General features: G+C 51.5%; 10 protein-coding genes across 10 annotated transcripts; 4 read left to right on the forward strand and 6 right to left on the reverse strand.

Moving 5' to 3' along the window:
• Positions 1-66: 66 nt before the first annotated feature.
• On the reverse strand, positions 67-1,748 carry M430DRAFT_276140 (hypothetical protein). Its single transcript, XM_024865672.1, has 2 exons — positions 1,162-1,748; positions 67-1,126 (listed from the first exon to the last, which is right to left on the reverse strand). The coding sequence occupies exons 1-2, from the start codon at positions 1,678-1,680 to the stop codon at positions 98-100; spliced, it is 1,548 nt and encodes a 515-aa protein (XP_024720964.1). The 5' UTR covers positions 1,681-1,748; the 3' UTR covers positions 67-97.
• A 269-nt stretch (positions 1,749-2,017) lies between these two features.
• M430DRAFT_35089 (hypothetical protein) lies at positions 2,018-2,217 on the reverse strand. The gene has a single exon (XM_024866676.1). It carries the CDS (start codon positions 2,203-2,205, stop codon positions 2,050-2,052), a length of 156 nt encoding a protein of 51 aa, XP_024720965.1. The 5' UTR covers positions 2,206-2,217; the 3' UTR covers positions 2,018-2,049.
• Positions 2,218-2,264: 47 nt separating this feature from the next.
• On the reverse strand, positions 2,265-3,614 carry M430DRAFT_35090 (hypothetical protein). The gene has a single exon (XM_024866677.1). The coding sequence runs from the start codon at positions 3,558-3,560 to the stop codon at positions 2,466-2,468; it is 1,095 nt and encodes a 364-aa protein (XP_024720966.1). The 5' UTR covers positions 3,561-3,614; the 3' UTR covers positions 2,265-2,465.
• A 3,036-nt stretch (positions 3,615-6,650) lies between these two features.
• M430DRAFT_241820 (hypothetical protein) lies at positions 6,651-8,214 on the forward strand. The gene is made up of 3 exons (XM_024865025.1): positions 6,651-7,112; positions 7,174-7,390; positions 7,447-8,214. Exons 1-3 carry the CDS (start codon positions 6,966-6,968, stop codon positions 8,013-8,015), a joined length of 933 nt encoding a protein of 310 aa, XP_024720967.1. The 5' UTR covers positions 6,651-6,965; the 3' UTR covers positions 8,016-8,214.
• Positions 8,215-9,874: 1,660 nt separating this feature from the next.
• M430DRAFT_121269 (hypothetical protein) lies at positions 9,875-11,021 on the forward strand (the record flags this gene model as incomplete). The annotated part of the gene is made up of 3 exons (XM_024861801.1): positions 9,875-10,034; positions 10,125-10,266; positions 10,321-11,021. Coding segments are annotated over 3 exons (930 nt in total), but the record flags the coding sequence as incomplete, so codon positions are not given.
• A 710-nt stretch (positions 11,022-11,731) lies between these two features.
• M430DRAFT_139996 (hypothetical protein) lies at positions 11,732-13,626 on the reverse strand (the record flags this gene model as incomplete). Its single annotated transcript, XM_024862639.1, has 3 exons — positions 13,513-13,626; positions 13,011-13,453; positions 11,732-12,949 (listed from the first exon to the last, which is right to left on the reverse strand). Exons 1-3 carry the CDS (start codon positions 13,571-13,573, stop codon positions 11,732-11,734), a joined length of 1,722 nt encoding a protein of 573 aa, XP_024720969.1. The 5' UTR covers positions 13,574-13,626.
• Positions 13,627-14,081: 455 nt separating this feature from the next.
• Positions 14,082-15,383, reverse strand: M430DRAFT_101787 (hypothetical protein; the record flags this gene model as incomplete). The annotated part of the gene is made up of 2 exons (XM_024860743.1): positions 14,082-14,782; positions 14,837-15,383. The coding sequence occupies 2 exons, from the start codon at positions 15,381-15,383 to the stop codon at positions 14,082-14,084; spliced, it is 1,248 nt and encodes a 415-aa protein (XP_024720970.1).
• A 459-nt stretch (positions 15,384-15,842) lies between these two features.
• M430DRAFT_35094 (hypothetical protein) lies at positions 15,843-17,342 on the forward strand. Its single transcript, XM_024866678.1, has one exon. The coding sequence runs from the start codon at positions 16,033-16,035 to the stop codon at positions 17,257-17,259; it is 1,227 nt and encodes a 408-aa protein (XP_024720971.1). The 5' UTR covers positions 15,843-16,032; the 3' UTR covers positions 17,260-17,342.
• Positions 17,343-17,366: 24 nt separating this feature from the next.
• M430DRAFT_140003 (hypothetical protein) lies at positions 17,367-18,203 on the reverse strand. Its single transcript, XM_024862640.1, has 2 exons — positions 17,698-18,203; positions 17,367-17,640 (listed from the first exon to the last, which is right to left on the reverse strand). The coding sequence occupies exons 1-2, from the start codon at positions 18,137-18,139 to the stop codon at positions 17,474-17,476; spliced, it is 609 nt and encodes a 202-aa protein (XP_024720972.1). The 5' UTR covers positions 18,140-18,203; the 3' UTR covers positions 17,367-17,473.
• Positions 18,204-18,433: 230 nt separating this feature from the next.
• M430DRAFT_140007 (hypothetical protein) lies at positions 18,434-24,871 on the forward strand (the record flags this gene model as incomplete). The annotated part of the gene is made up of 3 exons (XM_024862641.1): positions 18,434-21,621; positions 21,670-23,183; positions 23,232-24,871. The coding sequence occupies 3 exons, from the start codon at positions 18,434-18,436 to the stop codon at positions 24,869-24,871; spliced, it is 6,342 nt and encodes a 2,113-aa protein (XP_024720973.1).
• Positions 24,872-25,232: the final 361 nt, after the last annotated feature.

Raw genomic sequence — 25,232 nt, forward strand, 5'->3', positions numbered from 1 at the left:
CAGCCTTGGCTTTGTCAGCCTTGCCTTGCCTTGCTCCCCGCCGACTACATTCTTACTTTGGGATATCAGTTTTTCATTCTGGAATATTTCAAAACGGCTATTCCTCACAGAACAAACTCCTCAGTTCCTTTCTCAAGTCCTCCTTTGTCTGATTCAGATGATATTCTTCACTGCCCAGATGTACCCTCCTTTCGCTATAACCTATCTTTCCTGCGACTCCTTTAGCCGCCTGTGTCATGCTCTGTTTCTCGAGCGCCTGTCTCCTGATCCTTTCAATTACAGGCACAGCTGACCTAGCCATGTATCTCTGATATCTAGCACCAGAGCTTTCCTGCTGGTACCTATCCAAGTATTCAGAAGAGCATCCAGAAGACTTTGATACAGATGGCGCAGAGGGTTGATGTAGTGATGGGCTCATGATTGGAGGCGATTCATCTATAGAAGGGTCGGCTGCTTGCGATTCGGCACTCAATGAGTAATAGGAGTCTTGGACTATGTTGTGAATGTTAGGGTCTTGAGCCGGAATAGAGGGGAAATCCACGCTTCTGGATATTCGATTCATAGGAGTAGGAGAAGCCCCGGGATAAGAAACTCCTTGTCTTTGTGACAGGCAAACCTGAGGGCTTTCTGGAGGTGTCATGTATATGGACTCAGTAGTCTGAGATTGCCGTGCCCGGCGCCTGTTGTTCCCAAATACACGCTTTGTATGATACGGGTCAATTGGAATCTGTACCGCCGCAGGACGGTGTCTCGTGAAGTTCGGTATATTAGGAGATGGACATGCAGTTGATGGTCTTGATAGTGTGTTAGGAGTACACGATCCAGGCCCTGAACCTTTCTGCTGGTGCTCTCTTTCTCTCTCAACGTTCTTTGGGAGCAGCGACATCCATTTGGGGAAAAGTTTTGTCTTACTCGGTCTGAAAGCAGGGTCACCGATAGGATCGAGGTTTGAGTTGTAAATTTTGTGGGGTATATCCTTTGTCTCCCGACATTCGCACAGTTCCTCAATGCTGTGGTGATGAGCACCATCGCCCATACTTCCCTCTTCTGACATCCCAATTCGCGCAATGTTGTCGAGTGAGGAAGTCTGCGTACCAGAGCCTCTAGTCTCGACAGAGTTGTTCCACTATCACTTGTCAGCTACTTTGATTTTGGACGCACAGTGTTCCTAACTTGACCATTATGCGTAAAAGGCCCATCCTCAAACCCATCCAACCCATCATCCTCAGCCAGCCTCTCTATCCTATCCCGACTCAACCCCCCATCAAACCTCCTCAACCTTTCAAAGCCCCTCTCGAAAACCGTCCCCTCGCCCTCCCCTGCAGTCTGAATCCAACACACATGGCACAGCGGCACACTACTCAACTCCACCCCCTTACCCCTATCTTTCCTTCTATTACCTTCTTCCCCTGGCAGGTCTATCTTCATCCCACACATCAAGCACCCGAAACATCCTCGATGCCAAAAGCACCACCCTAGGCTCATTACTTCCTCACCGCGCATGATCCACTCACCGCACACCCAGCAGATACTCAGATCCAAGACTGCTTTCCAGCAGCGCCGACATGCGATGCGCGATGCCCCGAGCAGCTTCGGCGCGCTGTCCTGCGCCTGCCAGCAGAGCGTGCATACAAAACCAGGTTCTCGACGAAGGGAGGGACGGAAAAGGGGAACACGCATGTTGATTGGAAGAATAAGGCGGGGTAGGAGATAATGCTGCGTGGAGGCATCGGGGTTCTGTGGCACGGCAGGGGATGCCGTGGTGGACCGGGGAATCGGGGGGAAGGAAATCGGATGTGTATAGTGCTCAATGCTGCTCGATGCTCGATAGGAATGAAATAAATATTCACGAGACCGGAGTTTGAACTCTCAGCCTGGTGTGAGCTGAATATAATGGGTATGGCATGTTAGGAGGTAGGTATGCGTGAGGAGGCAACGGAGATGGGATTCGACAATGAACAAAAGAAGTCGATGGTCACGTGTCTCTAAAGTTTAAAAGGGGGGAAAGTACACAAATCGAAGTCTCATTTGTCTAGGAAAGTAGGTAAACTACCGGTTCACTGTCATCGGGTATCTGCCACAGATAGGTGTATCAGGAAGGAGCATTTCGCCAAAGTAGGTACTCAGACATGAAAGGAAAGAAAGAGCAACCATGAAAACTATCCATAAAAGGACAAGAAAGGAAAGGAAAAACGGTCCTATCATAGCAGTGCATGCGAGCCCCGTTGGGCAGGAAGCAGATATGAGTCTGAACGTGTAAGAAGTAGGTCAACGTCATCCGACCATTAACTCGTTGCATCCATAAAGTGACCATCCAGAACATAATGTACGCCCGGCCATCTCAACTCCAAATAATCAACCAAAGCGCAGTGAGTTCTCCAAATAGACAAACAGACGAGTAATTAGTAATGAATGTCAGTCATGTCACAGAAGTTGGCCGCCGTACCATCCAAATCCGGGTATGCTCACTTCCGCATCTTAGGCCGAGCCAACATGTTAAGGCGACTCAGGCTCAAGACAGGCTTCTTCTTTTCTGGACTTGGAATTCTTGATTTCGGGGCCATCTGTTCTGCTAGAAGCCGGGGGGCCATGAGCATTGGTCCTTCAGCCACGTTGGCCTTGTGCTTCTTAGGAGAACGATCGGCTCCCATCTCCTCATCATCGGAGTCAACACGACGGCGTTTCTTGTTGGGCATTCCATGAGGCACAGAAGGGAGAGTCTCGGTGTTTTCCTTATTACTATCCGGGTAGCTGCCGGGCATAGCTCCGGGGAAGATACTCGGGCGGACTTGTCGCACACTCGCTTGACCACGGGACGATCCAAATCCTTTCGGAGATGCACCGAAGCTGATAGTATGATCACTACGGAAAGTAAAGGTGCCAGGTACAGAAGGAGGAAGACGCGACCCGGACTTGACTTGACGAGGAGGCTCAGGGAGAGGACGAGGGTTAGGCGAAGAAGGTTCCTCCACATCGGAAGATTGTTTCTCTAGGTCCGGATGACCAGCAAGAGATGGATACTTGACCTCCCTAGCTTGTGATCGGGCTGCAGGATGAGGTGTACCAACGAAGTCTTTCTTTGAGGCAGAGCGAGGTATGGCTGATTTCACAGGAGAAGGGGAATTTGCTTCCATTGTGGCATGTCGGTTGACCGTATCAGGGGTGAAATTGACACGCTTGACACTCTTGGAGCGCTCAAGACCAGTTGGGGTCGTGGGAATGGAGGGAAGAGCTTTCTCGAGATTTGGCTTACTAGGGCTCCTAACTAAGGTCGGAATTGAAGACGGTGCGGTTGTATCCTTCTTGGAGCTGCTGGTGTATCTCAGGATGGATTTGACCCGATCCAATTTTCCAGGGCTATGCAAGAAACTCCTGGATGAGGATCGCGGAATGGTGTTTATGCTGCTGGCAGTTGCGGATTTTGTCAAACTTCGAGGCGTGCCGCTTAGATGAGCCTTCGACGGAGATCTGGACAAGGTGGGAATTTGCGTGCCAAGCTGCTTAATGCTTGCTGCTCGAGCCAGAGATGATTGAGTAGGAGTTGTGACAGATGAAACCATGTTTGACTGCGAGCGTGATATAGTCGGTGTGGATGGGAATGGCTTTCTTGAATGATCGTCGTCTCGAGAAACAGGCCTGGCAGAGGAAATATCGTCCGAGATATGTTTTCGAGCACGCTTCGCTGGAGCTGAGTTTTCCAGCCTCTCCGTGTGACTTGATTCCTCAAGACCCTGCTCAATGCTGACCTCCTCTCTATCGCCCAATTTTGCTTTGGATTGTGATCGCTTCAAGCTGCTAGTAGCTGGTGTCAAACGGCCCGGCTGAGCCCTGAACGAAGAGGCATGTCCCTCAATCGAGTCCATCTTCTTGAATTCTGCCATATGAACGTCGCTAAATCGACCAGCCTTGCCCTTCGGTTGAGCAATTCTTCGACCTCCAATTCCGTCCCCATTCTTGCGCTTCTCCTCCTCTCGTTCAGCTGCAAGTCTAGCCTTAATACGTAATGCCTCTTCCCGCAGTTCATCCATCATGCGCTGAGCCTCAGGTCCGAGTTGTGGGGCAGGACGAGCATAGCGAAAATCAAAGGAGGGAGACGAGATGCCAATCTTGCTAGGTGTCTGCTGCGTGAGTCCCGAAGGCTGATTACTTCCCTTTGGATTGATGTCGGTGAACCCGAGGCGTAGGCCGGAGTCGGGCTCCTGTGTAGTGCTCTGATGGGCCTTACTTGGATGCATTTCCTCCAAGGGTGGTTTGATACGACCTGCTGTGGCCGGTGTTCTCGGCGCTGAAGGTGAAGAGACGGTGGCATCGAGGTTTGATTGTGCCCCGTTGGTGGGAGTCTCATCGTGCTCGGTCAAGGGCTCAAGACGGTTCGGGGTAGAGTTAGCTGGCTATGCGAAGGGAGATGTCAGCAATAGGCTCTGCTGTGGATCTTTAGATAACAGCGAATATAGAGATATATATATACCTTTGCTGGAGTAGCAGTGCTCCCTCGAAGTCGAGCTGATCGACGACGAGGCGGCATGGTGAAGGCTGTGCTGTTCGAAGAGGCCGACTTGGCTATCGTATCTCAAGAGTATCGGCAGCCTGCCCTAGTAATTGCACGGCAAAGAGGTGATGGGGGAGATGCAGATAGCGGGGGACACTTGATAGAAACGGGGAGAGCTAGGCGTTGTTGACGTCGGTTGTTTACTTCGTGTTGTTGATGACTGAGGCATCACTCGCTTAGGGCCTGTACCTCGCCCTGATTTGCTTCAGCCTTGCGAGACACATCAGCTCTCCCTCCCTTCAGCTTGTACTTGTACGCCAACCAAACCAACGCACATCCATTGTTGATCCTCTACCTCACAGATGCTCAGGAAAGTACAAGTCTTCTCCTATACACTCTTTTGGAAAAGAGGAAAATAAAGAGGCGGAAAAATAAAGAGAAAAGAGTCCTGATGTTACCTATTACCGTCACCGGCGGTTCTCCCACGAGGGGTGAAACCTGAAGCCATGATTTTGACGTTGCCCGCTGCTGGATGATAAGATAGCAACTCATCTGGAGTATATGATATGTCCAGTTTTGAACAGACGGACAGGACAAAGTTTATGTTCCAAGTCCCCGCCTTCTGAAGCCAGAACTGACCTTTGTCTCCCTCAGCCCTGACAGCCCTGGCGGGTAGCCTTATACAGATTGGCGGAGTTCAGCACGGGGCAGGGAGGCTTTCTCAAAGGAGGCAGGGCCCCTGGAGGCTCCGCGGAGTTCGCAAAACTTAAGTTTTAGAGTTTTCTGCAGTGCGTGCTGCACCCCAGCCATAATGCCAGCACTGAGCATCCTAGGGCGTCCCACTAGACTCCTTCCAGCGAAACTTTCCAGGCGACGAGCAAGTATAAGGCCAATCGACGACGCCTGTGTGGACACGACACGACAGGATGTAGCGCCCAGCACGCAGCGCACCGCGGACAGCCAGTAGTGAGCACATAAGAAGGTCGGCAAGGAAGGACTCCTCACCTCATGTGATGAAGGATGATGCGAGAGGCGGGCCCGATCCAACGTACATCAGATGATCCGAGATTCAGCATTTCAGAACTAGAGCCCAGGTCCCAGACAGAGGCAGATCCCGAGGGGGTGCTGCATACAGGAGTATTGTGACACTACAGTCGACCACGGAGTACCGGAGTACCTGAGGGGGCTTTCAGTGCGGAGGATGAGCCCGTAGTTGGTTGATGTATGATATGGAGAGACGAAGGGGACATATTCTACTAGGTATGCATCATCATGATATCACCTGACACCAGCACAATTGTTGCCGTGTTGCTATTAAAAGACGTCTTCAAAGGCCGCAAAGAACATCTGCTTCGTATAAAAGGCCTCTTTAGAGATGAAAATTTTCCCTGCTCTGACGCAGTATGGGGCACGTCCGTGTATGAAGGCGGGGCACCCTGCGAAGCCGCAGTTGGTAAAGGGCTAGAAGCAATGGAAGCTTGGAAGCGTCGAAGCGTGGAAGGCTGGGAAGGATGGGTGCCTCAGGTAATGATAACTCTCTCAGCCGATTGGCAGAGCAGCCGAGATTGGGCGGGTAGCTGTCTAGCCGAGCGATGATCAGCAGTGGAGAACGGAGATGCGACGGAGCAGTGACGGAGGGCGGTAGGCCGGAAGGAGAAGGACGCGAGCCTCGGCCAATGCGCGAGGGCCGACGACGCTCTCCAGACGTCCCTTTTCTCTCTGGCCCTTCGACCCCTCTCCGAAGCACCGTCCCCCTCTTCTTTTCTTTTCTCTGCCCTTTCCAGCCTTGTCCTAGCCCGTCCTAGGCCCTGCCCGTCTAGGAGAATGCTGCCCCATCTGGTCTAGCATCTTGCCGCGGGCCCGACAGCTCATCGGCGCATCAGGAAAGGCGCTGCCGGCCCCCTCCGCGAGCCAGAGGTCTGGTCAAAAGGGTGTAAAAGGCTTTTCATGCCCAGCTGCCCGCCCAGGTTTTCATTAGGTACTCTTTTCCTCTCTCATTACCATACTCTTTCGCTCACCTCTCTGTCACATCGCCTCTATCAATAATCTGTCTTTCATCCATTATTCATTGCCACAGCCCTCCACTACTGCCCGCGACCTGTGCTGTATCTACACGCTATCGTTCTCCAGTGCCTGGCCACCCCTCCCCCCCGGCTTTCAGGGTCCCAGTGACACGCAGACGGGCCGCCTTCCCCCGTCAGACAGCGTCTAATCTGTCTGAAGAGCGCATCCAATTCGCCGCTGCCTCTGCCCGCCGCTCACCCAAACGATATCTTCCGTACGCTCGACGGGTACGGAATAGCAGCAGCTATCGGCCTTGCTGCTGAACCCATCTACAACGCTTCGACCAACCGGTGCTGCTGGTCGAGGCGCTCCTTCTGAGGCACGGCTGTCGCGGCGCTGGGGTTGTTTTGGTGGGGTAGCATTACTGCCCTCGAACCGAACATAATACACAGCTCCCCCCTGTTGGCAGACAATGGCCGACAACAACATGTCGATAGAGAAGAAAGAACCTGAGCGAGAAGGCTCGGATGACTCCATGGACTCGACCCCCGAGGCCGAGATGGCCGGAGCGCCCAAAGATACTGCTGGCCAACCCAAGAGGAAGGGTGGCCGCAAGCCGGTACGTTTCACCGCTACCTTGTGTTATGCGTGTTTGTTTGCTAATATTCTGCACCTTACAGATCTATGCGACATCTGAGGAACGTAAACAGCGCAATCGTCAGGCTCAAGCTGCGTTCAGAGAGCGCCGGACAGAATATATCAAGCAGCTGGAGGAGACCATCCGCGTTCATGAAACTAACCTTCATAACCTTCAGACGGCCCACCGGAGTGCCGCGGATGAGTGTCTGATGCTGCGATACAAGAATTCGCTCCTGGAAAGAATTCTGCTAGAAAAAGGTACCAGAAATACGAATCTACCACGTGAAGTATAATTGACTGACTCTATCGCCAAGGTATCGATGTCCAGGGAGAATTAAGAGCAAAAACAGGAAGCCCGCACCTCGGCCCAACACCCATGGCACAGAATATGGCACACGCGCCAACAGTCCAACGTGCTATCATGAACAGGCATCAGCAAGCCAGACGATCGAACTCCAATATCGCCCCAAAGCTCGAGCCGGGGATCCCACTTCAATCTCCGCAATTGCGGCCAACACCATCTTCTCACGCCTCTTCACCCACATCGAACTCACCAGGTTACAATAACCCCGGGGTGATGACTCCTCCCGCATCGGACTCCCAGATTCCACATCAGCAGCAACAGCGCCTTCACGCATCCAAGCCCCAACAAGCACACGGATTGCCCGGCAACCCCGGCTTATTAGGCAACGCTGGAGGGGCTGGAACCTCCGTAGGGCCTAAAGGCCGGGGAAGCGGCGGGACAGGGAGCGCAGGAAGCACTCCAGTGTCTACCACATATTACCCACCCTATCATCTTCAGAATCACATGGAGCAACTCGGCAAGTTAACCCGTCCCCTTTTTTTTCATTTCTTTGGAAGAGCTCTGTTCGTCCTAGGTTAATTCCGTGAGTACAGAACAGGAGTACGATGCCCAAGCCGATATGGTCGATGACCAAGACCCGTCTGAATCTGGCCCGGGCCCATATCCCGAGGCGTTCCCGAACTCACAACAGCAAATGAATCAGCAACAAGCGCTTAATCAGCATCACCAGCTTGGCCAACCAGGCCAAAATATGCAAATGGGTGGACACAGCAAGGGATACAACTCGATGACGCAACTTCTTGGTCCGTACGATCCGATGCTCGACCCTGAGTTCGATCCTTTCGGCCTCTCAGCTAGTATGCAGTTTCCGACGCAATTTTCCTTTGACACCAGCTCGATGAGATGAAAAACTTATTGATACCCCTGGGACAACGGTGCACTCTGAAAATAAGGGTAGGGTAGGGTAATTGAAGCCTATGGCGCAGGCAAATTACACGGCGTTGTTGGGATATTGGCTTTGGCGAGGAGGGAAGGTTTGGTACGCATTACAGCGCTTTGCAAAATACTTTGCTTTGGAGGATCATTGCCGATCTTCAAGCGGCTGTCTTTCTGGGGTTCGTCCACAAACCCATAAGGGGCACCCATTCAGACGTCCTCGCAAATATTGACAAGCCTCACATGACCAGGAATATTGCTCTTGCGACGTGCTCTTATTTATGTACTTATGTAGGCTGATATAGCAATGAAAGACAGCTTGCCAGAGCTGTATAATACTGGAATCGTCTGTCCGTTACACGAGTAAATGATACAGTGAAGGAAAGGACGTTGATATACAATGGCCAAAAGCCCCCCGGAAAGGCCTTGTATAGAAGCAGCGCCTCTCAATTCCATGATCATCAATCACTTTCCTGGGTGGCGTCCTCATTTGACCTAAAACGCTGCAAATGAATCTTGTCTCAAACCTTAAACCATATCTCAGCATCTCAGCTCGGCCGGGAAAGACAAGGTTTATTTATACGGCTCATTGAAATCCACGGTACCAAGCACCGCTCGTCAACCATGAAAAAGAAAAAATAGGGAATTCCAAAGAATCACGGAGGGACAAACTGTGAATTATCCATCTTCTATCTGTAATACGTTTCGCGCCCCCCAGGGTGCCGTACTGCTATTCTATGCAATGAATCTATGGGATACTTTCATGATTTCATTGATTTTCCACAAGTGGGATTACCCACACAATAGCTAATATTCGGTCGGTATGGCAAAAATTCAGCCCTGCTCAGAACTCGACCGCGATCGCGAGATCTGCCGCGATCTTTGCCCCTTCAAAGCTCTGCAATTGAGAGCGGCGAGATGATGGGCGATTTCCACTATCGATTTTTTCATTTCCTGAACCCTGAATGCTGGAGCAGAAGACCTTGGGGTTGCAGCCCTGGCGTGCGTTGGGCGAGCAAGCTCTCGGCTAGCTAGTCTACGCGAGTCAATGGTTGAAGCTGATTCTTCCGGACCTCAGCTTTCGAACAGGTTCGCCCAACGATCCCAAAGAAACCTCACCGGTACCACCGATTCCTTTCGAGAGACAGCTTCCTCGCACGCAGGAACCTGTCCATCTCGAATTCTCCAATTCCCCAATTCTCGAATTGTTCTCTCGATAGCTAGGCCTTCTTCGGAGGCGCTTGAACAGGCAGGCAAAATGTCAGCCGTCGCCTCGAAGGTATGTCTCTCTCTTTCTCTCCCTCTCTTCTCTCTGCATCTTCGCGGGGACAGATATCGCGATATCAATGCGCACGCATCTTTTCAATCTCTGTTCATTGATGGCAGAGGTACCGAGGCTGACAAATTGCGATGCAGAACCTTTTCGAGCTTCTCGGTATGATGAGGTCAACAAGAAGTCAACAAAACAGGACACGCGACTGACGCGAAACATAGGAAACACTCACGATGAAGACTCCGACAAGGAACCTGAGCCCCCTGTCAAGGTCGTTGACAAGACTCCTGCCCGGACGACCAAGCGCAATGCTCCTGCAGAGGCGCCTGCTTCCAAGGCCCCAGTAACTGATGGCCGAGGCGCTCGCCGCCCTGGTGGCAATGAGGGAGGTTAGTAAGCCGGCCAATTCATGGCTCACCTTCATCATTGATGATCACTTGTTAGATCTTGATTGCAACCGTGCTAACTTCTTTGTTCAGCTTTCCGTGACCGCAACGCTGGCAGCGCAAACAACCGAGGAAAGCCAACTGATGATGGTGCGCAAGAGCGAAGACCCCGCGGAACCTATGAGGGCCGTGGAGGACGTCGCCAGTTCGACCGACATAGCCGTACTGTTGGCGGGTAAGACCACTATCCATGTCAATATCAGAAAGAACTCTTTTCTGACAAGCACAGTGACTCCGAGAAGCAGGCTAGCCACGGCTGGGGCGCGACCGAAGGTAACGCTGAACTGGCCGACGAGGAGGCTGGCGAGGCTATCGCCAAGACCGAACAGAAGGAAGCTCTGACCGGTGAAGCTGCCGATGGCGAGGCGGCCGAGCCAGAGGATCACAGCATCTCCTACGCTGATTACCTTGCTCAGCTCGCTGAGAAGAAGCTCCAGCTTGGTACCGGTATCCCCGAGGCCCGCAAGCCAAACGAGGGCAGCAAGCAAGACAAGAAGTGGGCAAACGCCAAGCCTATTGTCAAGGATGAGGAAGAAGACTTCGTTGCTGGGTCCGGCGGAAAGGCCAAGCGTGAGCGTGAGCGTAAGCAGAAGCAGATCCTTGAGATTGACCAACGCTTCGTCGAAGCCCCTGAGCGTGGCGGACGTGGCGGTTTCCGTGGCCGCGGTGGCCGTGGAGATGGAGCTCCCCGAGGCGGCAGAGGCGAGGGATTCCGTGGAGGACGTGGAGATGGTTCCCGAGGCGGACGTGGCCGTGGCGATGGTCCCCACAGAGGCGGACCCCGTGGACCACGAGGCAACGCTGCCCCCATCAACACCAACGACCCCTCTGCCTTCCCCAGCCTGGGAGCAGCGTAGACGCCTAGTCTAAAACGCGAATCCGATCTTCGTACGGTGTGAATCTTTTTGACGACATCACGACAGATCGACGAAAAATTGAGTGTAGTGGGTAGAATCTTTGAAAAAAAAATGGAGGGTCACAGTATACGGGTTGAGTCTGCAGTCTATTAATGGAGCGTCGATTTTCTCGCAAAAGCATGTGAACGTCCACTACTTGTTTTCCCTCAGTCCGAGAGCTTGCATCGGTCCTTCAGGGTATGGAGTTTCGACTTGGGCGCCTCTGCTTTGGGTCGGATCTCGCATTGCTTGTAATGGTAGATACAAAAAACAACTTCTTCAGATTAAAAAAAACTAGTCCGGTCTGGTGATCACATGTGTCTTTGTGTTTGTCTATCTGTTTGCTGTTTCTTTTTGTCTGTCTGAGCCTGTAGTTGGGTTTCCTTTACTTACCTTATTTACCTAGTTTGATACAAAGAACAAGAGTGAACAACAGCACATGATTGATATACGTGTGTGGCCTTTATTCCATTCTTTATTAGACCCCTCCTTCCCTCCCCCTTTTCTATTTTGCCCGACCTTTTTGCCTGACTTACTTACTTTACGCATCCCTAAATCGTCACAACGCAGATGTTTGCTTAGGTAGGGGCTTACTTGGCTTATCATCATCTATCTTAGACTATGGTAAGATTGGTCTATAGGACATGTCTGTCGTCTATATCTCTCTCTTTCTTTTAGTCTGATCTAGATACTATTTCTTCTTGTTTCTTGTTTCTTCTTTCTTGTTGTTTTTCGTCCTTATTCTTATTTTTTATTCCTCTCCTCCCCCGCCAACACCCGCTTCTCCATCTCCTCAAAAGCGCCCAGCACATCTCCATACCTCCCCCACACCTCCTCCCTATACCCCTGATCCACCTTCCCTACGGCCTCGCTCTCCCGCCACCGCGCCCCGATCAGCTCCTCGAACGTCTCGTCTGGTCGCCGCTCCATCGCCCACACCGCTTTATAGGCCCCGCCTAGCGCGCAAGCGTTCCCGCCCACGTCCAGCCGCCACACGCCCTCCGCCCCGCCCAGCACGTCGCCCACGACCCGCGCGATGGCCGGGTTCAGCGAGCCCCCACCTACGAGGTAGATGCGGCGCGGCTGCGGCGGCAGCGAGGCCGATGGCGGGTTCACCAGCTTCTGGGAGCGCAGTCGGAGAGAGAGGATCTGCGACTCGACGATGGCGCGGGCGTCGGCCGCGGCGTCCCAGGCCGTTGCGGTTTCCTGGAGGTCGGAGCCGTCGCTGGAGCACGTGTAGCGCCATGTGCCGGCGCGCACGTTCGGGACGATCTCCGGGAGGGGGAAGTAGAGACCCAGTTTGGCGGGGTCGGAGGAGCTGTGCTGGCCGAGGGGCGGCGTGGACAGTGTGCGGGAGTTGAAGGTGCTCCAGGTGTCGGAGGTGGGGGGGTCGGGCTTGGGAAGGGCGTCACGGATACGCTCGCGGGCGAGCCCACCGTTCTTGTAGCAGAGCATGAACATGTAGAGGCCGGGAGTGGTGGGGTGGTTGAAGAAGTGATATGCGGGGTCGGGGACGTATCTCGGGGTCGACATGAGGAATGTGGTGGACGTTCCGAGAGAGACGATGGCGTCAAGTGGGCGGAGAGGCAAAGCAAGAATCGTAGAGGGGTTGTCTCCAGTGAAAGGGGCAATGCCGCAGTCCTCGTGGAAGCCGTACCGCTGCACGAAGTACTTGGAAATGGGACCCATGCTCCCTCCCCCGTCTTCTCGAACGCTTCCTAGCTTCTGCTTCAACGAGTCGAGGCCATCTTCCCCCGCAGCAAGTTCGAGGAGCGGCTCGCTCCACGTCCCGGCTTTGATATCCCAGAGATTCATACCGCAGACATCGCTGATATCAAAGGGGGCTATACGGCCAAGGAAGATGGAGGCTAGGAAGGAGGAAACGAGGGTGATGCGTGAGGTAGCACGGTAGACCTCCGGGCGTTTCTTATGGAAACGCATGATCTGCGGCCCTGTAAAACGCTGGGAGGCCATATCAGTACTCTAGAGGCTCCCGCATACCACGAAATTTGTGCACACTCACATGATGAGCCTTGCTACCCGTAACGCTTGCCAACTCCTCCTGCCCGCCCAGTGCAGCGTCGAAGCTATCACACTCATTCTGCGTACTGGCGTCCTGCCAATTGGGACTGTACGGGTGGGCAAACGCGTCCTTCAGCTGGCCAACCAAGGTCTCTTCCGGCTTCAGGGCACCGAGCAATTCCTCCCCAGTCCTGCTCCAGTAAACGCTGCCGTGCTGCTGACCGGCGCCGGAAACGCCCTTGATCCTCTCAAACGGTGTCCCCTTCTCTCTCAATCGCTGGAGCACCAAGTCCACGGCTTCTAACCACATAGCGACTGGAGCGTAGACCTCCCGCTCCGCCTCGTTAATAAAGACGCCCTTTTTGATCCCATACTTGGCCAGATCAGCGTCAAAATCAACCTTGGCCTCGTATAGAACCTTTAAACTGGATGCTATAACGATTGCTTTGCCGGGAGTTAGTTGTGCTGCGAGAATGCCTCATAGGGAGCAGGGGGTTCCACACCTTTCAGCTGTTGCGTGGAGAGGTCGAAGCCCAGATAGAGGGGTCCATCGTTGGTCGACATATTGGCAAGGGGTGCTGTTGCTTCAGGGGAGGAGGAGAACCTTCTCTCGCGCTCAGCCCGACTTTATGTATTGAGACATCGTCTCTTCCAGCAAAAGAGAAAGCCATGGCGGGGTTGAGCTTACTCGGCGTATGTCACCAAGCAGGGGTAGCTCTTAGCATGAATTGTTAGGCCAACTGCGTATTTATCCTGTATTTAACCGGTTATCAGATTTGCCAAAAGTAACGTCAACGCCCCCACTTGTGGCTGTCCTTCCATGCGCACCAATTGTTTTGCATCACACGAGCTTCATAAAAGACTAGATAGGAATTCCTGTATTGAATACAATGAATTATTTCTACAGCTCCTGTTCTTTGTGGTGACCCTTTGAACGCCCTATTGACTCTACAAATCTTTCCAGACACGGGAGGTATTCTTTCCTGCCTCCTCTGTAACGCCAGCGTCGCAGCAGACATTGCGACGTCGTGAACTCCTCGATGCTTCCTATGCTAACCGCCTCTGGAGCTTTTTATAGATTTTTCTTCCCATTTCCATTCCCATTTGATAGCCCGTGGTTGTGATCGTGATCGTGACTATGACTATGACCATGAAGATGACCATGATCGTGGTCGTGGTCGTGGTCGTGGTCATGGTCATGGTTATTGTCATGCTCTGGCTCTGGGTCTGCCCGTGCAGTCACCTCGCCACTAATGAACTCGTCAAACAAAGATGTTGACGGTTCATCTTTTGGTACGAATCGAATCTTGACTCTTCGTACCCCTCGTACTTTTGTACCCACCATCCCTCTAACAGTATCCTCAACCTCTCTCACGTCCTCTACTGTCCAGGATTTTGGGACAGCAAGTAGCAGATCCACAAGATAGTTCTGTCCAGATTTGACACCTTCGACCTCGCGCAATTCCACTTCCGAGCCAGTGCTCAAGTTAGCCAAACTTTTCTTGGCCGCCTTGGTAACAGACGCCTTGATCTCAGCGTCAATTCCTTTGTCTGCCAACTCATACAGTGCAGATACAGTGTTACCCCAACCAGCCTTAATCACCAGGAGAGATATCAGGAAGCCACCAACGGGGTCTAGCCATGCTGCATCATGTAGGAAATTTGCCCCGAGAATTGCAAAGAGAGTGACAATACCGGTAAGAGAATCGACCCGGTGGTGGATTGCGTTTGAAGCTAGGACTGAAGATTTCCGTTCTTTGGCTACTTTCATTGCTGAAAAACGTCACGTTAGAATCTGGACAAGGAAGAGCTGAGAGAATAGCTTACTTGCTTGGTACAGCCATTCTTTTAGGATCACTGTTCCTGCAGCTAACCATGCTGCGTGGAGACTGGGACCAACTGCGGCATGGATATGGCTATGGCCGTGTGCGTGTATTGCTGCCTCTGCAGCAGCATGGGCATCAAGGAAGAAATGAGCGTATAGGATCTCGCAACTATTCATGCACATGAAGCACCCTCCGAACAATAGCATACCACTCACTCCTAACGAACCAAGACTCTCTACTTTCCCAAAACCAGTAGGGAATAGAGCAGTCGGTGGCCTTAAGCTCCACGACACAGTTGCCAATGTCAGAATATCACTTGCCAGGTCTGTCAAGCTATGCCACGCGTCGGCAATCATGGACTGGGAATTGAAAAGGTACCCCCCTACCCCTTTCGCAAGAGCCATGCCCAGATTGGAGTAGAGGCCAATCCGAGTTATCCGCACACCGGCATCATTCTTGTTGGAGGACGTGAGGTAGGCCGTGTCGTGGTGATGGTGGTGCGAGTGGCCCATATGGGTGCGGGTCTGTGTCTGGGCCAGAGACGCCATTGCGGGATGCCCGGGGTGATGAAGGGAATTCGTAAGAGATTGTAAACGGGGAAAAGAGCGTGATCGTAACCGTGAGGCAATGCAGGACGTGGTAAGGGAAGCCGCCGTGGAGGAGTCCAATGCTGCTGCTGTCTGGAGGACGCGGAGTTGTTGTGAGCAATCTGTTCTCCTCAGGCCCGTCCGCATGCCCGCTGTAAGCATTAAGCGCGCCGCCCCATTTCTCGACATCCGCAGAGGCATCAAGGTGATCTTCCGGCCGAAAGATCCGTCACAGGAGTCAACCTGCCAGCGGGAAGGGCGTTGATGCGCATCAATCAAGAAGTCCGCGGTACGAACAACAACAAATGGCTATGGAGAGCGCGGGGAGGCGGGTATGGGGGGGGAAGAGTTGCGATTCTGAAGCGGATATAAGATATAAGAATGGGCTTTGGGCGGATCACGCCGCTATTACTAAGGTGCCCGGCGGCAATCAGGCCACCGCGGCAAGCAGCCCGGTGGTTCATCGTTCGATGATAATAGCGGTGTTGCCAGGTATCTCGCTCATCTCGCTCAGCTCGGCCAATCGTGCCGCCATTGAATCCAATCCTTGCTATAGCTATAGCTTCTACGGTTATAGCATCGAGCACTTCGGTGCCAGAATGCCTTCTCAATGCAAAAACCTCTCCTGAGAATCCCCTATACGGGCCCCTTGCCGCCGCCGACCATCATCCCGCGCAATGCCAATACCCTGATCGGTGCAATCGCTGCTCTCTCCAATTTCCTCACGGCCCCGCCCTCTCCGTCCTTGCGCGATTCGGCCGGGGATCCTCACTCGACGGTCGTGTTATCCGGGGCTGGCATATCAGTGGCATCGGGATTGGCAGATTACAGAGGCACGAATGGGACATATAGGCAAAACAAGTCGTATCGACCGATATACTACCATGAGTTCCTGGCCAACCATGAGGCGCGGAAGAGGTATTGGGCCCGAAGTTTTCTGGGCTGGCCAACTCTACACAAGGCTAAGCCGAACCAAACACATTTCGCTATCAAAAGTCTCGGTGAGCTGGGACTTGTGCGCAGCGTCGTTACGCAAAACGTCGATTCTTTCCATTCTATCGCTCATCCGGAAATTCCAACCCTTGAACTTCACGGATACCTTCGCGCCTTGAGGTGTGTGACTTGTCACAATGACCTGCCTCGAGAGTCATTCCAAGATGCTCTCGCGAGACTGAACCCCGCCTGGGCTGCTTTCCTAGCTGAGGCAATTGAGGCGGGCGCCCTGGACACAGAGAATCCGGACGAGAGACGAGCAAAGGGCATGAAAATGAACCCGGACGGAGACGTTGATCTTCCGGACGCCCCCTACACGACATTTAGATACCCGGCTTGTCCTCATTGCTTGGCCAATCCACCCATAGCAGCCGATGGCACGCGGACGAAAGTTGAGGTTGACCATGAAGGGGCCTGGAAACCTACCAGCACAGCAGGTGTCCTGAAGCCTGCAGTAGTTATGTTTGGAGAGAGCATAGCGAGTAGCGTTAAGGAAGCCGCTGAGCAGGCAATCGACGGATCAGGGAGATTGCTGGTGCTAGGAACCTCTCTTGCCACATATTCAGCTTGGAGACTTGCAAAGCGGGCCCACGAGAGAGGGATGCCGATTGCAATATTAAACCTTGGGGGTGCTAGAGGCGAGGAGGCATTCTTCAGCAATCTGCCTATAGGTCAAAAGGGAGAATCAGGAGTCCGAGTTGACATGGGAACAGACAAAGTCCTTCCTGAACTTCTTGATCACTTGAGGCGCATCGGGTATGCCCAGACACACAGTGGCAACGTTTCAAGAGCCATAGACGAAGAACACAAGAACAGTAGAATGTTCAAAGACATGCTGTCCTAATATAGCGAGTTTGTTGTATAGATTTTTGAGAGATGGCATAGAATTTACCCAGAATATAATACCTGTTTTCCCAACGAAGCACCAGAATCAAGTCAGACATTTGAGAAGGGTGATTTCCATATTGACTCCTATCTATCTAGATCATTAAGAGACGGACCAAGACAGCGTTCCAGAAACGATAATCGCAACCTTCACAACTTGAATTTCCAACAATCTAAAAGAACCCTGAGGGCGCATTGGTCTTCGGTTTTGGTTCCGTAGGTGGTCTAGCAACTGCTTCTACTATTGGCGCTCTAGCCTCCTTGCTCTCTTGGCCATGCTTCGGTTTTGGTTTTCGTGATTGTTCCCAAACTTCGTTTTCTTGTTCAATTTCTTGTAGCACTGCAGTAAACCAGTTAGATAAAGCCCTTATCCATAATTGAAGCATGCCATGAATACCTTCTTCCCACTCCTTCTCCCTCTTCGCATCACCCGTCCCAAGTAATCCCTCGACATCTACTTCTTCCCCCTTCTGTATTCTCTCGATAACTTCCTTCAGCAGCCCAATCTTCGCATCTGCCCTCCGCATGAAGGCCGTATACTCATTCCGTAGGGCGATCATTTGAATAGACATTGATCCTATAAAGAGGAATATGAAGATGAAGAAAGTCGCCGGGTTCCATTCTTTGGACTTGTTCTTCTTGACAGCTTTGAGAAGTGTGCCTTGTCGAAGCGGTTTCGGAATCAGACTCGCCCAGAATGAGGTTTGAGTGACGCTTGGAGTGGAATATGCTCTTGGATTTAAGGCTGCCGGATGGGAGGATGTTCGAAGGGGAAATAAAGAAGTCCGTAGGCTCGGAGGCGCGAGGAGTATTCGCCGCAATGTAATTGACTTGTTCATTGTCACTGACTTCGGTGCTAGATCGATGGGCGCTGTAAATTACTCAGTCTCTTGTACATTCGGCTTTTTTCACTCTTGAATCCCAGGTCGGCATTCACCGCGTTACGACCCTTTCAGCCTTTGCCGATGATGGTTGCTGTGCCGACCAACCTGACTCCAAATTTACCCTTCTTGACGTCTTTCAGGACTCTCTCCAACTGTATATCACCACTTCAAGGTCCATGTTTTTGTCGCTCTCAGCTATTTTGACCATGTCTAATTTCCAATAGCACTGTAATTGTGTTTTGTTTTATAATGGCCTCCTTACAAGCAACTGCGGACTCGATCCGCGCGGCTGTTGCGTCAACATCGACCTGTTCGCCCGCGACGGCGACAATCCTGAACGATCTTTTGCTCCCAAAATCGAATGGCTCAAAGACAGCCACTGTCGCAGTCCCCGAGAAGGCCTCGAAAACTCCAGGTGGGAAAGGTATAAAAACCCCAGCGAAGCCCCGTGTTAGGAAGGCGGAAAAGGAGAACGCACAGGAGCACGGAAACCAATTATCTCCAAAGGAACGCTCGATATTGGCTACGGAAGTTATCAATGCCACGCTTAAGGCCCTCAGTGAAGCTATCAAGTCTCCAGCGGCTTCGTCGAAGAAAGATTCCTCCAAGGACCTAGCTAAAGGTCCTGCGCGCAAAGCTCTCCGCCGATCGAATTCGCTCCCCCAGTCCCCGTTACAACCAAGGTCTCTCAACCGAGTAACGAGTTCGCCGAGTATATCTACCAAAGGTAGCAGACCTTCATCTTCCGATTCTACGACCTCTTCCGGGACCAGGGCTGTCGCCGAATGCGCCAGAACCGCATTCGCTTGCCTTCGGGCACTGCAGGCCTCAAAAATACCGGCGTTGGATCTTCCACCTCTTCAACTTGAGAATGGGATGTCCGTCCTAATTGGAAAACTCATCTCATTGGGATTGAATGATTTGGCTATAAAAGAGATCAGGATATTGAAAAAGAGGTTGGATTCAGACGATAGACAGCCTGTGAAAGGCGGACCTCTATCGAAACCGAATTCGACGGTACCGGCACCGCAAACCCTGGTTGAACTTCTGGAGTTTGGGGACGGATCCTTTTCAGGGGCAAAACTGGGACTCATCATCACAACTCAGTTACAGGTTCTACGACTCATAGTTTCCTCACGAAATTGCAAGCATGCCGAAGCTGCTCTCCCTCTTCTACAACCGTCACATTCCTCATCGCCAACGAGATTCCTGCTCCTAGCTGCAAAAGAGTTGAAATCAGACAAGTGTGCCCGCCAACTTCAGTCCCTGTCTGAAATACTTCTGTCACTTAGTCCAAGTATATCTCCGGCTGATGATGATGTTGCTCTCGAGCCAAGGCTGAGTGTGGCACCTGAAGTCGCAATGCAATTGCAGACGCTTGCCCTTCACAATCGTGCCTTGTGGTGGAAACTTGCTGGCCACAAAGGGGACTTGGTGAAAGAGGCATTCGACCCATTTCTCCGCTGTCTGTCAGCATTTGCCCGGCGAAATCGACGTGCTTGTCTCGAAACATATCGACTATCAGTATCTGCTTTTCAGTCCTTGCAGAAGGTATTTCCAGATTTAGAGGAGATGAAAGTAGGCAGGGCGAGATCAACATTGCTAGGTATATATAGGCTACTTGGTTCGATGGCACAGGAAGTCAACCTTATTGATGAGGCTATCGACTGGACGCAAAAAGTCATGGGTCTCCTAGACCCCAAGGTCGACTCTGACGCGAAGCGATGTGCTGTTGCGGCCAGATTAGTAGGGTTCACTCTACGAAGGTCAACAAGACATCCCAAAGATGAAGAGCCACTTCTTAACCTCTTGGAGGCCCTTGAACGGCCCTTTAAAGGGGACTCGTCCGAAATAGATGACCTCCTTACTGAAGTCTCCATGGTGAGAAGAGCGGGGATCGCCATTATTGCCAAGAGGGGTTTGACGGGCTACGATTTCACGGATGGTATGCGTGAGATGTGCGAGTCTCTGATCCTGATGTGTCCTCGATTATCATTAAGATACCTTGGCAGCCCCCCTGACCTCAATGCTCCTACCAAGGACATCCTCCGGTACGAGCAGCGACGCCAATTTATCATGAAAGGGGGCATGCACGCCATTGATTCGACGCTTTTTTTAATAAAAACTTTTCTCGGCGAGGGACGATTGACATGGGAATTGATGGACTCCAAGCTTCAGGAGTGTCTGTTATTGCTCGAACGACTGGATGGAAATTCCAAAGAGCCCCTACCGGAAAATGGACCCTCGACCCCATCCTACTATGTTAGGATCTCAAATCTTTACTTCACACAGTACCTCAACATGCGACGAGATTCCAAGGACCAGAAAGATGGACAACAAATACGAGCTTTAAGACGATCGATCGATTCTGTCCGGTCTAGGCCACAACATGAAAGGAAGGCAGCTCTATTGTCAACGAAGCTTGAGCGGATGGCCGAGAATTGCAAGGTCACTGGCCGATACGACGAACTATTCAAGACGTTGCTAAATCTTCGGGACGAAATGATTCTCAACGGTGCGTTATCTGTCGTTGCAGCTGCCGCAGCAACGAGGCCAGTCAGGGCTGCTTGGAGCCAAGACGAGGACACGACTGTCCTTGGCCGTACAATACAATCCCTCGTAAAAGTTCAGATCAAGTATCTAGGCTCTTCACCACAAACCTCTCTTCTTGATGGTTCATGGTCCGACGATGAAAGAGGTGCAATTCTAGAGCATATCCTGGACATACTGTCAAGCAGTCCAAATCCGCCCTTAAATCTTCAAACAAAGGTATTCAAGGCATTATTATCTGTATATGATCGACAGCGATATCCCATCCGCAGAATAAGGGTACTCGGCCGGCTTTTCTCCCTCGACCCGGCTCAACGTCAAGCCATTGCAGAAGACACGTTGGATGAATTTGATTTATCGACAACTCAAGATCCTGTTATCGAAGGTACAAATGACGAGGGTTTACAGGGCTTCTTGAAGCATCTGCAGACCCTGAATACAACACTACTCGAACTTCAGCAAGATAAACCCCAAATCAGTGTTTTTAAACAAAGCTTTGTGGTGTGGTCGACCATTCGGGCAGGATGCAATGATTTGAATTCCTTGGAACTTCAAATCGAGGATCTACCTACATTTTTGGTCCATCTGCAGTCAATTGCCGATTTCATGCAGATGAAGGGCCTCGATACAACCCGACTTGCACTCCTCCGGCTGATCAAAGATTTCAATGAACTTCGCGAGGGCGCTGCCAACCCGGACGACTTTGTACTTAGCCTCATACACTTAGGAACTCAATGGATTCAGCTTGGATATTCTGGAAAAGCTGGCTTGACACTGGACCGAGCACAGGGCTATTGCCATCAAAATGGGGCATTGCCGCACACATGGCTGCAGTTGCACCTTGCCTATGCAGAATATCTGCAGAGTATTGGAAATTTCGATAAGAGGTATGTCTCTACTCCTACTTTGATATTACTGGTTAACGTTAGAACTAGTGAGGAACATCTACTTCAAGCTCAAGCAATTTCTCTTGAGGAGAAGGAACATGACTCGAATTCAAGATCGCCAATGACTTTACAGGAGAGGAATCGGAAAAATCAGCTAGTCGCAAATGCATACTTACTATACTCGATGCTGGCTCTCGAGCGTGGGACTCCACAGCTAGCCCTCACTCACGCGAAGCAAAGCGTGCGGTTGTTGCGACGTGCTTGGACTAATACCGAAGAAAGACTTCGGAGTCAACAGGCATCAATCTGCTCCTGTCCTCAAACGGAGACAGAGAAACTCGCAGAAAATGTGTCAGATCTAAACTTATCGACAGTGTCAACCCCTACCCCGGCCGAGAAACCTCAATCATTAGCCGGGTCCAAATTCTGGGCACTCATCACTCCTCTTTTTCGGAGTCTTTCCTATCTTTCCGGACTTTATGCTCACCACGGCATGTTTCAGGAGACAATGTACTATGCCGAACAGGCTCACAAGCTTGTTAAGGAAGTTGGATCTGAAGCACACACTGCGATTGCATCAGCATCTTTAGGGAGCTTGTGGCTCAAAGCAGGCTCTCTTGATAAAGGGGCTGAGTTTCTCATGGAGGCTAAGGGTCTCAGTTCATGCAGCGAAAAGAGCAGGAATTCGGCCATTTTAAGTTATCATCTTGGCAACATGCAGGGTCTTCTCGGTGATCGAGACGCAGAATTAGCTGCTTACGAGGAGGTGGGAACGATATTGAAGTCCATAACTGGGCCAGATTTTATCAATGCGGTTGACCATATTGTTGATCCAGCTGGGGCGCTTGAGGAAAAGATGTCACAGCTCACCATCTCGAAAGGGAAATCCTCGACGCGAAAGATTGAACCCCGAACAAGAGCAGTTGCGAAACGAAAAACTGCTGCTCGAGTGAAGGCCCCAGCTGAGGTTTCCTCATCGGTTACTGAGGAGTGTCCTCAATTGATGTCTCTCAAAGCAATGATACTTCGCCAAAGAGCACAAGTTCTAATGTGTACCAAAAAGTTTGCGGATGCCCTCGGCCTTCTGCACGAAGCTGAAAGCTACTCGAACTCGCAAATTGATGCTGTCAATCAGAGCCTGGCGATGGCAAAGCGGTTGTTTCTTCAAAGCATGGAGCAGATGGATGCGGACCCATTGTATTCAGTCTTGCCGGAATCGACAATCTCATTCCCCTCAGTGGTAGGGACTTCAAAAGTGGACAAGAACAATGGAGAAAGGATATCGGGTACACGTCTATCTTCCCCAGGAAAATCGAAAAGTGCTAAGAATGCGCCTGGTCATGCCCGCTCGAAGAGTCCATCTCCTGACAGTTTCTTCGATAAGTTGCGCCAAGCCCAAGAGTACCTGACGGAGGTTCATTCCATCGCCGTCATGGCAGCTCCAGTGGCGGTGGTCCATTCGATCTCTTCACTCTTAAATAACGTGGCAATGTTGCTCTCTGCTGCAGGCCAGGTGAAAGGGAAATCCCTCGCCCATCCTGGATTTGCAAGTTCCTTCGTTGGTATGTATACGATTTTGAGACTTCTCATGCCCATGCTAACGGCGTTAGAAACGGCGAGAACTATTGCACTCCGTAGGGAACGCAAAGCTATCCATGCGGATCCACAGACTAAGTTGAAGTTGGATGATTCCTGCTGGCCGACTCTTAATCCCGTCGATCCAAAGCGAGCAAGCCTTGGGCTCCCGTCCGATATGTCCCGGTTCCAAAAAGATTATATCGATATTATCCCTAAGGCATGGACAGCAATTTCGATTTCGTTGAGCGACAGCCGCAACGAACTCACTATCACGAAACTACAGGCTGGACATAGCCCGTTCGTGCTTCGTCTGCCTCTTGGACGTAATAATTCCATAGACGCGGATGAGGAAGTTTTTGGGTTTGCCCAAGGACATGCAGAGCTCATGGAAATCATAGATCTTGCAAACGAAAGCGCTCACGATGCTCGTGATTTAACCGGTCGCGAAGCCAAAACAGCATGGTGGCAGGAACGAGAAGAATTAGATGCACGATTAAGGGATCTCCTCGTCAATATCGAGAAAGTTTGGCTGGGAGGTTTCACTGGGATATTTTCGCAGCACGCAAGACGACAGAACCTGCTCGCCCGTTTCCAGAAGTCCTTCCAGAACATTTTGGATAAACATCTCCCATCGCGGCAAAAGACTGGGAAGAGAAGCACAACTCCTCGGGTCACCTTGGATTCTCGGATCTTGGACCTCTTTATTGGATTAGGAGACGCTTCCGATGAAAACTGTGATTTTTCGGAGCCATTGACGGACCTGCTGTACTTTGTCGTCGATGTTCTTCAATTCCATGGCGAGATGAATGCATACGCCGAAATCGACTTCGACTCGATAGTGATAGAGACCCACGATGCTTTGCGCTGCTACCACGAAGCAGTACGGGCCTCCGCCTGCACTGACGAGGGGAGTCATACGATACTGATCTTGGATAAAGCACTCCATGCTTTCCCGTGGGAGTCATTGCCCTGTATGGACGGCCTGGCAGTATCACGTCTGCCTTCACTTGGATCCTTACGCGATCGAATTCTCGAATCGCAGAAACGTGCCCAGGAGGAAGGGCCCCAAGGCCAATATATCAGTCGAGACAATGGATCGTATATTCTTAACCCAGGTGGAGACCTCAAATCGACTCAATCGACGTTCCTGAAACCGCTTCAGTCTCTTGGCGACTGGCATAGTATCATCCAGCAAGAGCCCACCGAGGAGGAGATGAAATCAAGCCTTGAATCGAAAGATCTCTTCTTGTATTTTGGTCATGGCAGCGGGGCACAGTACATCCGGGCCCGAGAAATCAGGAAGCTGGACAAATGTGCCGTGACCATGCTGATGGGCTGTAGCAGCGGAGCACTCACTGAAGCTGGTGAATTCGAGCCTTACGGGCCGCCCGTCAACTACATGCATGCGGGGTGTCCTGCCTTGGTAGCTACGCTATGGGATGTTACAGACAAAGATATTGATCGTTTTGCGATGAGTACGCTGGATCATTGGGGCCTCTTTGAGAGCTCCTCAGGCAAGGGGAAAGGCAAGGGGAAGAAGAAAGCGGAGGCTGCAGAGCAGAAGGTGTCATTGGTCGAAGCCGTGGCTAAGGGGAGAGAAGCGTGCAACCTGCGTTATCTGAATGCAGCAGCTGTTTGTGTCTATGGGATCCCGGTGTATTTTGAAAAATGATTGATGATTGCAGGCAGGGCCGGTTGGGAGGTACATAGGTAATGAGGTAGCTTATTAACGGGCAAGGCTGAGCGAGCCAGGAAAGGCTACAGGGCTGTACAATAGGATGATGAATGAATACTACTTAATCTTTACGTTGAGTCCAGCATCATGTTTTCTGTTCTCTTGCTCAACAAAGCTCACGGTGAGGTAAAGGTTCGAACCATTCTCTCTTCTCGATATATAGATATTATGAATCTGGTGTAGTATATTCGATATATCTAAGGTATCTCACGTAAGGTGTGGGTGGGTGGTCAGATATAAAGGCAGTGTAATCGGGTTGGAATACACCGCACGGAGTATATCCTGGGTAATCCGGGTC

This window comes from Amorphotheca resinae, assembly GCF_003019875.1.
Source record: "Amorphotheca resinae ATCC 22711 unplaced genomic scaffold M430scaffold_6, whole genome shotgun sequence".
Taxonomy (NCBI): domain Eukaryota; kingdom Fungi; phylum Ascomycota; class Leotiomycetes; order Helotiales; family Amorphothecaceae; genus Amorphotheca; species Amorphotheca resinae.

Excerpts from the sequence above, each read along its gene's own strand:
- M430DRAFT_35090 (XM_024866677.1), bottom strand. The coding sequence starts at position 3,560 with ATGGTTTCATCTGTCACAACTCCTACTCAATCATCTCTGGCTCGAGCA.
- M430DRAFT_241820 (XM_024865025.1), top strand. The coding sequence starts at position 6,966 with ATGGCCGACAACAACATGTCGATAGAGAAGAAAGAACCTGAGCGAGAA. Across the intron at positions 7,113-7,173 it reads GGAAGGGTGGCCGCAAGCCG|ATCTATGCGACATCTGAGGA; the intron begins GTACGTTTCACC and ends TGCACCTTACAG. Across the intron at positions 7,391-7,446 it reads AAGAATTCTGCTAGAAAAAG|GTATCGATGTCCAGGGAGAA; the intron begins GTACCAGAAATA and ends TCTATCGCCAAG.
- M430DRAFT_140003 (XM_024862640.1), bottom strand. The coding sequence starts at position 18,139 with ATGAACAAGTCAATTACATTGCGGCGAATACTCCTCGCGCCTCCGAGC. Across the intron at positions 17,641-17,697 it reads GGAGAAGGAGTGGGAAGAAG|TGCTACAAGAAATTGAACAA; the intron begins GTATTCATGGCA and ends GGTTTACTGCAG.
- M430DRAFT_35089 (XM_024866676.1), bottom strand. The coding sequence starts at position 2,205 with ATGATAGGACCGTTTTTCCTTTCCTTTCTTGTCCTTTTATGGATAGTT.
- M430DRAFT_35094 (XM_024866678.1), top strand. The coding sequence starts at position 16,033 with ATGCAAAAACCTCTCCTGAGAATCCCCTATACGGGCCCCTTGCCGCCG.
- M430DRAFT_276140 (XM_024865672.1), bottom strand. The coding sequence starts at position 1,680 with ATGCGTGTTCCCCTTTTCCGTCCCTCCCTTCGTCGAGAACCTGGTTTT. Across the intron at positions 1,127-1,161 it reads ATGGTCAAGTTAGGAACACT|TGGAACAACTCTGTCGAGAC; the intron begins GTGCGTCCAAAA and ends GACAAGTGATAG.